Below are 10,417 nucleotides of genomic sequence, written 5' to 3' on the forward strand. Positions count from 1 at the left end.
GGGAGCTTGTATAGGTCATAACTGTCAGAGGCTACCACCCACAAATAACAAGCTACAATAACCTCACTGGACGTCAGCATAGTGTCAAAAGAAGTGCCCCGTGTGAGGGTCGAACTCACGACCTTCAGATTATGAGACTGACGCGCTACCTACTGCGCCAACGAGGCCAGGATACACCTGCTGGTGCAACGTTTTACGTCCCAGAACAACAAAATATTATGCATTGTTCAATGTGCCTGGGTGGGCTTCTTGTGATCACGTTACTGGTTATTTCCAAAAGCCAGTGAAACACATCCCGACCCAATGCCTCTAGGCTACGATGCAATCTTTCAGCTTTGTATTTGGCTTTCATTTGCATTTTTCTAGACAGTCAAAAACAAAAGAGTAATTATTTTAAAAATTGAAAGAATGAAGGATTTCCATGAACAAAAACAAAAGCGGCTTCCAGTCAAGACCACAACAATGGTTTGAAGATACAATGCAATGTCAGGCTTGCATTGAACCAGCCATGGTAAGACAGAGTCACCATAGGTTACATCGAGCCAGCCAGGAGCTGAACCTAGAATCTTCTGATCCGTAGTCAGACGCGTTATCCATTGCGCCACTGGCCGTATGTGAGCAATCAATTGAGACCATAATGCACAGTCTCCAGAATCATGATAGTTTGGTTGAAAATGGAAATGATGGGAACATAGAGTGAGAAGCTTTGGCCATTTATCACAAAAAGATGTCCCATAAGTCACAAGACTTGGTATGTGTTTAATTTGAAACAAGCACTATGTTTGACAGTTATCTGGATCATGAGCCATGGTCTCTGTAGTGAGTAAAGACTTGTGCTATTTGATTTTGTGATCAATTTTAAAGTTAAAAGCAACATGAAGTAAAACTAAGGGGAGCTTGTATAGGTCATAACTGTCAGAGGCTACCACCCACAAATAACAAGCTACAATAACCTCACTGGACGTCAGCATAGTGTCAAAAGAAGTGCCCCGTGTGAGGGTCGAACTCACGACCTTCAGATTATGAGACTGACGCGCTACCTACTGCGCCAACGAGGCCGGGATAGACCTGCTGGTGCAACGTTTTACGTCCCAGAACAACAAAATATTATGCATTGTTCAATGTGCCTGGGTGGGCTTCTTGTGATCACGTTACTGGTTATTTCCAAAAGTCAGTGAAACACATCCCGACCCAATGCCTCTAGGCTACGATGCAATCTTTCAGCTTTGTATTTGGCTTTCATTTGCATTTTTCTAGACAGTCAAAAACAAAAGAGTAATTCTTTTAAAAATTGAAAGAATGAAGGATTTCCATGAACAAAAACAAAAGCGGCTTCCAGTCAAGACCACAACAATGGTTTGAAGACACAATGCAATGTCAGGCTTGCATTGAACCAGCCATGGTAAGACAGAGTCACCATATGTTACATCGAGCCAGCCAGGAGTTGAACCTAGAATCTTCTGATCCGTAGTCAGACGCGTTATCCATTGCGCCACTGGCCCTATGTGAGCAATCAATTGAGACCATAATCCACAATCTCCAGAATCATGATAGTTTGGCTGAAAATGGAAATGATGGGAACATAGAGTGAGAAGCTTTGGCCATTTATCACAAAAAGATGTCCCATAAGTCGCAAGACTTGGTATGTGTTTAATTTGAAACAAGCACTATGTTTGACAGTTATCTGGATCATGAGCCATGGTCTCTGTAGTGAGTAAATACTTGTGCTATTTGGTTTTGTGATCAATTTTAAAGTTAAAAGCAACATGAAGTAACACTAAGGGGAGCTTGTATAGGTCATAACTGTCAGAGGCTACCACCCACAAATAACAAGCTACAATAACCTCACTGGACATCAGCATAGTGTCAAAAGAAGTGCCCCGTGTGAGGGTCGAACTCACGACCTTCAGATTATGAGACTGACGCGCTACCTACTGCGCCAACGAGGCCAGGATACACCTGCTGGTGCAACGTTTTACGTCCCAGAACAACAAAATATTATGCATTGTTCAATGTGCCTGGGTGGGCTTCTTGTGATCACGTTACTGGTTATTTCCAAAAGCCAGTGAAACACATCCCGACCCAATGCCTCTAGGCTACGATGCAATCTTTCAGCTTTGTATTTGGCTTTCATTTGCATTTTTCTAGACAGTCAAAAACAAAAGAGTAATTCTTTTAAAAATTGAAAGAATGAAGGATTTCCATGAACAAAAACAAAAGCGGCTTCCAGTCAAGACCACAACAATGGTTTGAAGATACAATGCAATGTCAGGCTTGCATTGAACCAGCCATGGTAAGACAGAGTCACCATAGGTTACATCGAGCCAGCCAGGAGTTGAACCTAGAATCTTCTGATCCGTAGTCAGACGCGTTATCCATTGCGCCACTGGCCGTATGTGAGCAATCAATTGAGACCATAATGCACAGTCTCCAGAATCATGATAGTTTGGTTGAAAATGGAAATGATGGGAACATAAGAGTGAGAAGCTTTGGCCATTTATCACAAAAAGATGTCCCATAAGTCACAAGACTTGGTATGTGTTTAATTTGAAACAAGCACTATGTTTGACAGTTATCTGGATCATGAGCCATGGTCTCTGTAGTGAGTAAAGACTTGTGCTATTTGATTTTGTGATCAATTTTAAAGTTAAAAGCAACATGAAGTAAAACTAAGGGGAGCTTGTATAGGTCATAACTGTCAGAGGCTACCACCCACAAATAACAAGCTACAATAACCTCACTGGACGTCAGCATAGTGTCAAAAGAAGTGCCCCGTGTGAGGGTCGAACTCACGACCTTCAGATTATGAGACTGACGCGCTACCTACTGCGCCAACGAGGCCGGGATAGACCTGCTGGTGCAACGTTTTACGTCCCAGAACAACAAAATATTATGCATCGTTCAATGTGCCTGGGTGGGCTTCTTGTGATCACGTTACTGGTTATTTCCAAAAGTCAGTGAAACACATCCCGACCCAATGCCTCTAGGCTACGATGCAATCTTTCAGCTTTGTATTTGGCTTTCATTTGCATTTTTCTAGACAGTCAAAAACAAAAGAGTAAGTCTTTTGAAAATTGAAAGAATGAAGGATTTCCATGAACAAAAACAAAAGCGGCTTCCAGTCAAGACCACAACAATGGTTTGAAGTTACGATGCAATGTCAGGCTTGAATTGAACCAGCTTTGGTAAGACGGAGTCAATACAGGTTACATCGAGCCAGCCAGGAGTTGAACCTAGAATCTTCTGATCCGTAGTCAGACGCGTTATCCATTGCGCCACTGGCCCTATGTGAGCAATCAATTGAGACCATAATGCACAGTCTCCAGAATCATGATAGTTTGGTTGAAAATGGAAATGATGGGAACATAGAGTGAGAAGCTTTGGCCATTTATCACAAAAAGATGTTCCATAAGTCACAAGACTTGGTATGTGTTTAATTTGAAACAAGCACTATGTTTGACAGTTATCTGGATCATGAGCCATGGTCTCTGTAGTGAGTAAAGACTTGTGCTATTTGATTTTGTGATCAATTTTAAAGTTAAAAGCAACATGAAGTAAAAATAAGGGGAGCTTGTAAAGGTCATAACTGTCAGAGGCTACCACCCACAAATAACAAGCTACAATAACCTCACTGGACGTCAGCATAGTGTCAAAAGAAGTGCCCCGTGTGAGGGTCGAACTCACGACCTTCAGATTATGAGACTGACGCGCTACCTACTGCGCCAACGAGGCCAGGATAGACCTGCTGGTGCAACGTTTTACGTCCCAGAACAACAAAATATTATGCATCGTTCAATGTGCCTGGGTGGGCTTCTTGTGATCACGTTACTGGTTATTTCCAAAAGTCAGTGAAACACATCCCGACCCAATGTCTCTAGGCTACGATGCAATCTTTCAGCTTTGTATTTGGCTTTCATTTGCATTTTTCTAGACAGTCAAAAACAAAAGAGTAATTCTTTTAAAAATTGAAAGAATGAAGCATTTCCATGAACAAAAGCGGCTTCCAGTCAAGACCACAACAATGGTTTGAAGTTACAATGCTATGTCAGGCTTGCATTGAATCAGCTATGGTAAGACGGAGTCACCATAGGTTACATCGAGCCAGCCAGGAGATGAACCTAGAATTTTCTGACGCGTTATCCATTGCGCCACTGGCCCTATGTGAGCAATCAATTGAGACCATAATGCACAATCTCCAGAATCATGATAGTTTGGCTGAAAATGGAAATGATGGGAACATAGAGTGAGAAGCTTTGGCCATTTATCACAAAAAGATGTCCCATAAGTCGCAAGACTTGGTATGTGTTTAATTTGAAACAAGCACTATGTTTGACAGTTATCTGGATCATGAGCCATGGTCTCTGTAGTGAGTAAAGACTTGTGCTATTTGATTTTGTGATCAATTTTAAAGTTAAAAGCAACATGAAGTAAAACTAAGGGGAGCTTGTATAGGTCATAACTGTCAGAGGCTACCACCCACAAATAACAAGCTACAATAACCTCACTGGACGTCAGCATAGTGTCAAAAGAAGTGCCCCGTGTGAGGGTCGAACTCACGACCTTCAGATTATGAGACTGACGCGCTACCTACTGCGCCAACGAGGCCAGGATACACCTGCTGGTGCAACGTTTTACGTCCCAGAACAACAAAATATTATGCATTGTTCAATGTGCCTGGGTGGGCTTCTTGTGATCACGTTACTGGTTATTTCCAAAAGTCAGTGAAACACATCCCGACCCAATGCCTCTAGGCTACGATGCAATCTTTCAGCTTTGTATTTGGCTTTCATTTGCATTTTTCTAGACAGTCAAAAACAAAAGAGTAATTATTTTAAAAATTGAAAGAATGAAGGATTTCCATGAACAAAAACAAAAGCGGCTTCCAGTCAAGACCACAACAATGGTTTGAAGATACAATGCAATGTCAGGCTTGCATTGAACCAGCCATGGTAAGACAGAGTCACCATAGGTTACATCGAGCCAGCCAGGAGTTGAACCTAGAATCTTCTGATCCGTAGTCAGACGCGTTATCCATTGCGCCACTGGCCCTACGTGAGCAATCAATTGAGACCATAATGCACAGTCTCCAGAATCATGATAGTTTGGTTGAAAATGGAAATGATGGGAACATAGTGAGAAGCTTTGGCCATTTATCACAAAAAGATGTCCCATAAGTCACAAGACTTGGTATGTGTTTAATTTGAAACAAGCACTATGTTTGACAGTTATCTGGATCATGAGCCATGGTCTCTGTAGTGAGTAAAGACTTGTGCTATTTGATTTTGTGATCAATTTTAAAGTTAAAAGCAACATGAAGTAAAACTAAGGGGAGCTTGTATAGGTCATAACTGTCAGAGGCTACCACCCACAAATAACAAGCTACAATGACCTCACTGGACGTCAGCATAGTGTCAAAAGAAGTGCCCCGTGTGAGGGTCGAACTCACGACCTTCAGATTATGAGACTGACGCGCTACCTACTGCGCCAACGAGGCCGGGATAGACCTGCTGGTGCAACGTTTTACGTCCCAGAACAACAAAATATTATGCATTGTTCAATGTGCCTGGGTGGGCTTCTTGTGATCACGTTACTGGTTATTTCCAAAAGTCAGTGAAACACATCCCGACCCAATGCCTCTAGGCTACGATGCAATCTTTCAGCTTTGTATTTGGCTTTCATTTGCATTTTTCTAGACAGTCAAAAACAAAAGAGTAATTCTTTTAAAAATTGAAAGAATGAAGGATTTCCATGAACAAAAACAAAAGCGGCTTCCAGTCAAGACCACAACAATGGTTTGAAGACACAATGCAATGTCAGGCTTGCATTTAACCAGCCATGGTAAGACAGAGTCACCATATGTTACATCGAGCCAGCCAGGAGTTGAACCTAGAATCTTCTGATCCGTAGTCAGACGCGTTATCCATTGCGCCACTGGCCCTATGTGAGCAATCAATTGAGACCATAATCCACAATCTCCAGAATCATGATAGTTTGGCTGAAAATGGAAATGATGGGAACATAGAGTGAGAAGCTTTGGCCATTTATCACAAAAAGATGTCCCATAAGTCACAAGACTTGGTATGTGTTTAATTTGAAACAAGCACTATGTTTGACAGTTATCTGGATCATGAGCCATGGTCTCTGTAGTGAGTAAAGACTTGTGCTATTTGATTTTGTGATCAATTTTAAAGTTAAAAGCAACATGAAGTAAAACTAAGGGGAGCTTGTATAGGTCATAACTGTCAGAGGCTACCACCCACAAATAACAAGCTACAATAACCTCACTGGACGTCAGCATAGTGTCAAAAGAAGTGCCCCGTGTGAGGGTCGAACTCACGACCTTCAGATTATGAGACTGACGCGCTACCTACTGCGCCAACGAGGCCAGGATAGACCTGCTGGTGCAACGTTTTACGTCCCAGAACAACAAAATATTATGCATCGTTCAATGTGCCTGGGTGGGCTTCTTGTGATCACGTTACTGGTTATTTCCAAAAGTCAGTGAAACACATCCCGACCCAATGCCTCTAGGCTACGATGCAATCTTTCAGCTTTGTATTTGGCTTTCATTTGCATTTTTCTAGACAGTCAAAAACAAAAGAGTAATTATTTTAAAAATTGAAAGAATGAAGGATTTCCATGAACAAAAACAAAAGCGGCTTCCAGTCAAGACCACAACAATGGTTTGAAGATACAATGCAATGTCAGGCTTGCATTGAACCAGCCATGGTAAGACAAAATCACCATAGGTTACATCGAGCCAGCCAGGAGTTGAACCTAGAATCTTCTGATCCGTAGTCAGACGCGTTATCCATTGCGCCACTGGCCCTATGTGAGCAATCAATTGAGACCATAATGCAAAGTCTCCAGAATCATGATAGTTTGGTTGAAAATGGAAATGATGGGAACATAGAGTGAGAAGCTTTGGCCATTTATCACAAAAAGATGTCCCATAAGTCACAAGACTTGGTATGTGTTTAATTTGAAACAAGCACTATGTTTGACAGTTATCTGGATCATGAGCCATGGTCTCTGTAGTGAGTAAAGACTTGTGCTATTTGATTTTGTGATCAATTTTAAAGTTAAAAGCAACATGAAGTAAAAATAAGGGGAGCTTGTATAGGTCATAACTGTCAGAGGCTACCACCCACAAATAACAAGCTACAATAACCTCACTGGACGTCAGCATAGTGTCAAAAGAAGTGCCCCGTGTGAGGGTCGAACTCACGACCTTCAGATTATGAGACTGACGCGCTACCTACTGCGCCAAGGCTTGCGCGCATAAGTCTCACAATCGATTTTGGTAGTAGTTATTGTTGGTGTGCTGTTGAGTGCGATGCAGCGGGTTCGAGTCCCGCTCGGAGCATTCTTGACACCTTAATTAACAATGCTCCGTGAACTATGTAGGCGTTTTTATAAATAAATTTCAAGCAAAAGTAAACGCATAAAAACTGATAAAATAAATGAATGAGCTTTAATATAAGTCTATTTACATGCCACTGAATTAAAATGTCAAGTTTCCTGAACCCCTGATTCTAATTAGTTTCAAAACCCTCTATGGCAATGAAAACATACTCATTCCAGGTGTTTATTAATTTCCACCTTTTCAGATCTATCTACTCACCTTGGCTGAACCAAAATAAAATACAATCTACCATAATTCAATTAATTCTAACTCAAAATCACAACAGTGTACACAGGCCCTTTCATTTTGTTTCAATGTCCTCCTACATCTGCAAATGAAATCACAGCAGAGAGAGGAGAAACCTTTCTGAGCTGCAATCTGTAGTTTTCTTAATAAAATTCAAAGATAAACCTTTTTTCTGCCCCTGTCAGGATATGAACTTACTGGTACTGTGTTCACCAGAACCTTTACTATTTGACACCAACAGGACATATTTTGATTAGTCTAATTAAAGAAAAACAAGAAAATACAAAAACTCACACTTGTTTATTTTACAAACAGGCTAAAAAACAAACAGTAAACACACAAACATCAAAAACAGAAAAAATGAAGCTATTTACATTTAAGATTTTTTTTTACCATAGCCACGTGCAGCCATTTCAGCTCTCCAGTCTTCAAAAGACTGGTTTGCAGTCTCTTCACAGTACCAGTTCCCAAAATACTGTTTATGGCAGGATGGCTTTCTTTCTTTTTGGCACTTCTTGCAAACTATTGTGTCTGTTTTTTTTTACATATTTTCGTGTCTGTAGTCCAGCCTGCTCCTCTTTTTCCTTCCTCTTCCTGTACTGCTGTGTGGTGTAGGGTACATGTGGTGTCTGGCTTTTAGGTGCTGATGGCCCAGCCACAACAGGGTACACTGGCACAGAGGGAGTCGGAGCACAGATAAACTGTGGCAGGATGGGTTGAGGAAGTGGCTGGATCGGAATAAAAGAAGGTACAGAATAGGTGGGACCAGATGAGGTTGCTGGTGGAAAAATTTCCACAGACAACTGTCCTGTGTTCTGTGGCTGAGGCTGAGGTGGGCACTGTGCTCTATCTGACTTTTTGATTTTCAGTTTTGCCGTTCCAGCCGTGTCGGGATGAAGGACGAAGGTGTAAGGTTTGTGTGATGGAGCAGGTTGAATGGCTTTGTGCTGTGGTGCTGACTGCTGACTGGTTTCACCGGAAATGGCTGGCTTTGGTGCCAGAATGCCCTGTTCAAGAATGTCTTTCTCCTGTGCCCGGGTGCGTCTGCAATACCTGCATATGAAATAAATAGAATAGCTGATTTTAATTTCAAGGAATAATGTTCTTATCGATATTACAGATTCTGTGATGTTTGTGAAATACAAACCAACTAATATTCTGTCCTGTTTTTAAAGTCACTCAGATTTTATCACTGAAGTTAATAGTTTGTCATATCCCAGCAGTCATGAAGTTGTTGGCTTGCTTCTCTCTCTACTGATTCTCATCTTCTTCATTTTCTCTCCAGCAGAGGAGTCCCTGACACCAGTCCCAGTCTCTGTAGCTGAGTCTCATCTACTTATCTGAGAGGCCAGTTGGTTAGTCATTACGGTAAAATCAGAAAACCCTCAGGTAAGTACTCTGCAGTCAACTAACTTTCTGTTCACTCATGCTTCCAGAGTAACGCTGATGCAGCATAAGACTGCATTACCTACCCATCTCAGCTGGAAACCCCCTCTTCCAATCCGATGGTGATTCCTGCCACCACTGCCGGGTCACACAAGGACACTGTAAGCCATCCTTTGACCCCTTTAAAGATTACAAATAATTTGTGGATCCATCTAATCTTCACCCTTCTCTCTCACACCCCCCTGAGCAGACCGTACCTCCAGCGGAGTGAGCACTCCAAGTGAATTATCATTACTCCACTGATCCTCCTGGGGAGTACTATTTGTGTATCTCGCTTGTGAATAAAACTTCTTTAAGTTATTCTGTTTGTCTCTGGGTCAGCTAATTTGAGTCCATCATTATCCATCATGACACAGTTTTAACTCACCACTGTGTGAGGGTTGTTTTGTTGACTTCTGGCAACTGTATGGTCGTCTCCTCCATGATGGTGATGTTGTTCAGGATGCACTCTCTAATGTGCTTGTAAGCACGAATGATGAGGGTCCACCTTGAAAATGCCACACCTTCCACTCTCTTTGGGTTTGGATAAGCCATGCAGAGCTGGACAAAAATGGCCTCAACAATCCGGTTGCAATCTGGCCACTGTCCAGGAATGCGTGCTCCAGAATAGCACCTAGGAGGACAAAGGCAAGAAAAATTGACTCAGGCAAGATCTGTAGAAGAATATGCATCAGTGGCTGAACAGCTGTGACCAACATACCGCTTTGTCGACTCCACGCCTGGTGCAACAATTTTTTTTGTTGCTCTAAAACGGCCTTTGTTCAGGGTTGTTTGGTGGCGTGGAGAAAAAACGGTGCGCTCCTTGTCGTGCTCTGACAATCTCTTCCAAAGAGCAACAATGTTATTGGACTCTTCAAGGGTGAGAGCCAGGCTGTGCTCTCTCAGATTGAAGAGTGCTTCAGCCAAATCCTGCACAGCTCTGAAACCTTCGGTGTTGTCGGGGCCAACGGAGTCCTAAATGATACGTTTGTTACGTATTTATAAGAAAAAAAATGGGCAAAAGTAGCCAAATCATATCTAACTTACCTGTCTCCTTGATGTCCCTGGAATAGTGTCATCAGAGTGGAAATCAGGCAGCCTTGATGGAGATGCAGCTAAACATAAATATCAAAACCTTTTATTAAACACACATACACACACACTTTCAGACACAGGTTTATAGAACAAAATTAATCAGTAACCTGGTTCTAAAGTCACTTATGTCACTTTACATAATAAAAGAAACCATCTTGACTTTCCCATTTATGTGATATTTGGGCATGAACATCACTCACTTTCTTCCAGGTCATCCACAGGAGCATGTTTAACTTCCACAGCTGG

General features: G+C 41.9%; 1 protein-coding gene and 13 non-coding genes across 14 annotated transcripts in view; all 14 read right to left on the bottom strand.

Annotated features, from left to right (window-relative positions):
- Positions 1-94: 94 nt before the first annotated feature.
- Positions 95-167, bottom strand: trnam-cau (transfer RNA methionine (anticodon CAU)). Its single transcript has one exon. It is a non-coding gene; the product is annotated as a tRNA-Met (tRNA).
- An 818-nt stretch (positions 168-985) lies between these two features.
- Positions 986-1,058, bottom strand: trnam-cau (transfer RNA methionine (anticodon CAU)). Its single transcript has one exon. It is a non-coding gene; the product is annotated as a tRNA-Met (tRNA).
- A 371-nt stretch (positions 1,059-1,429) lies between these two features.
- On the bottom strand, positions 1,430-1,502 carry trnar-acg (transfer RNA arginine (anticodon ACG)). The gene has a single exon. It is a non-coding gene; the product is annotated as a tRNA-Arg (tRNA).
- A 374-nt stretch (positions 1,503-1,876) lies between these two features.
- trnam-cau (transfer RNA methionine (anticodon CAU)) lies at positions 1,877-1,949 on the bottom strand. The gene has a single exon. It is a non-coding gene; the product is annotated as a tRNA-Met (tRNA).
- An 819-nt stretch (positions 1,950-2,768) lies between these two features.
- Positions 2,769-2,841, bottom strand: trnam-cau (transfer RNA methionine (anticodon CAU)). Its single transcript has one exon. It is a non-coding gene; the product is annotated as a tRNA-Met (tRNA).
- Positions 2,842-3,212: 371 nt separating this feature from the next.
- On the bottom strand, positions 3,213-3,285 carry trnar-acg (transfer RNA arginine (anticodon ACG)). The gene has a single exon. It is a non-coding gene; the product is annotated as a tRNA-Arg (tRNA).
- Positions 3,286-3,659: 374 nt separating this feature from the next.
- trnam-cau (transfer RNA methionine (anticodon CAU)) lies at positions 3,660-3,732 on the bottom strand. The gene has a single exon. It is a non-coding gene; the product is annotated as a tRNA-Met (tRNA).
- Positions 3,733-4,532: 800 nt separating this feature from the next.
- On the bottom strand, positions 4,533-4,605 carry trnam-cau (transfer RNA methionine (anticodon CAU)). Its single transcript has one exon. It is a non-coding gene; the product is annotated as a tRNA-Met (tRNA).
- Positions 4,606-4,976: 371 nt separating this feature from the next.
- trnar-acg (transfer RNA arginine (anticodon ACG)) lies at positions 4,977-5,049 on the bottom strand. Its single transcript has one exon. It is a non-coding gene; the product is annotated as a tRNA-Arg (tRNA).
- A 372-nt stretch (positions 5,050-5,421) lies between these two features.
- On the bottom strand, positions 5,422-5,494 carry trnam-cau (transfer RNA methionine (anticodon CAU)). The gene has a single exon. It is a non-coding gene; the product is annotated as a tRNA-Met (tRNA).
- Positions 5,495-5,865: 371 nt separating this feature from the next.
- trnar-acg (transfer RNA arginine (anticodon ACG)) lies at positions 5,866-5,938 on the bottom strand. Its single transcript has one exon. It is a non-coding gene; the product is annotated as a tRNA-Arg (tRNA).
- Positions 5,939-6,065: 127 nt separating this feature from the next.
- Positions 6,066-10,417, bottom strand: part of LOC107392955 (uncharacterized) — an 8,211-nt gene continuing 3,859 nt past the window's right edge. The window contains exons 5-9 of the mRNA XM_070547252.1: positions 10,372-10,417; positions 10,124-10,191; positions 9,798-10,051; positions 9,465-9,710; positions 6,066-8,704 (exon numbers count right to left, since the gene is read on the bottom strand). The exon at positions 10,372-10,417 is cut by the window's right edge and continues 290 nt beyond it. Of these exons, the coding sequence (XP_070403353.1) occupies positions 8,131-8,704; positions 9,465-9,710; positions 9,798-10,051; positions 10,124-10,191; positions 10,372-10,417 (1,188 nt within the window). The 3' untranslated portion in view covers positions 6,066-8,130. The remainder of the gene's footprint in view (positions 8,705-9,464; positions 9,711-9,797; positions 10,052-10,123; positions 10,192-10,371) is intronic.
- On the bottom strand, positions 6,313-6,385 carry trnam-cau (transfer RNA methionine (anticodon CAU)). The gene has a single exon. It is a non-coding gene; the product is annotated as a tRNA-Met (tRNA).
- trnar-acg (transfer RNA arginine (anticodon ACG)) lies at positions 6,757-6,829 on the bottom strand. Its single transcript has one exon. It is a non-coding gene; the product is annotated as a tRNA-Arg (tRNA).

The sequence above is a fragment of the Nothobranchius furzeri genome, chromosome 18 (genome assembly GCF_043380555.1).
Source record: "Nothobranchius furzeri strain GRZ-AD chromosome 18, NfurGRZ-RIMD1, whole genome shotgun sequence".
Taxonomy (NCBI): Eukaryota; Metazoa; Chordata; class Actinopteri; order Cyprinodontiformes; family Nothobranchiidae; genus Nothobranchius; species Nothobranchius furzeri.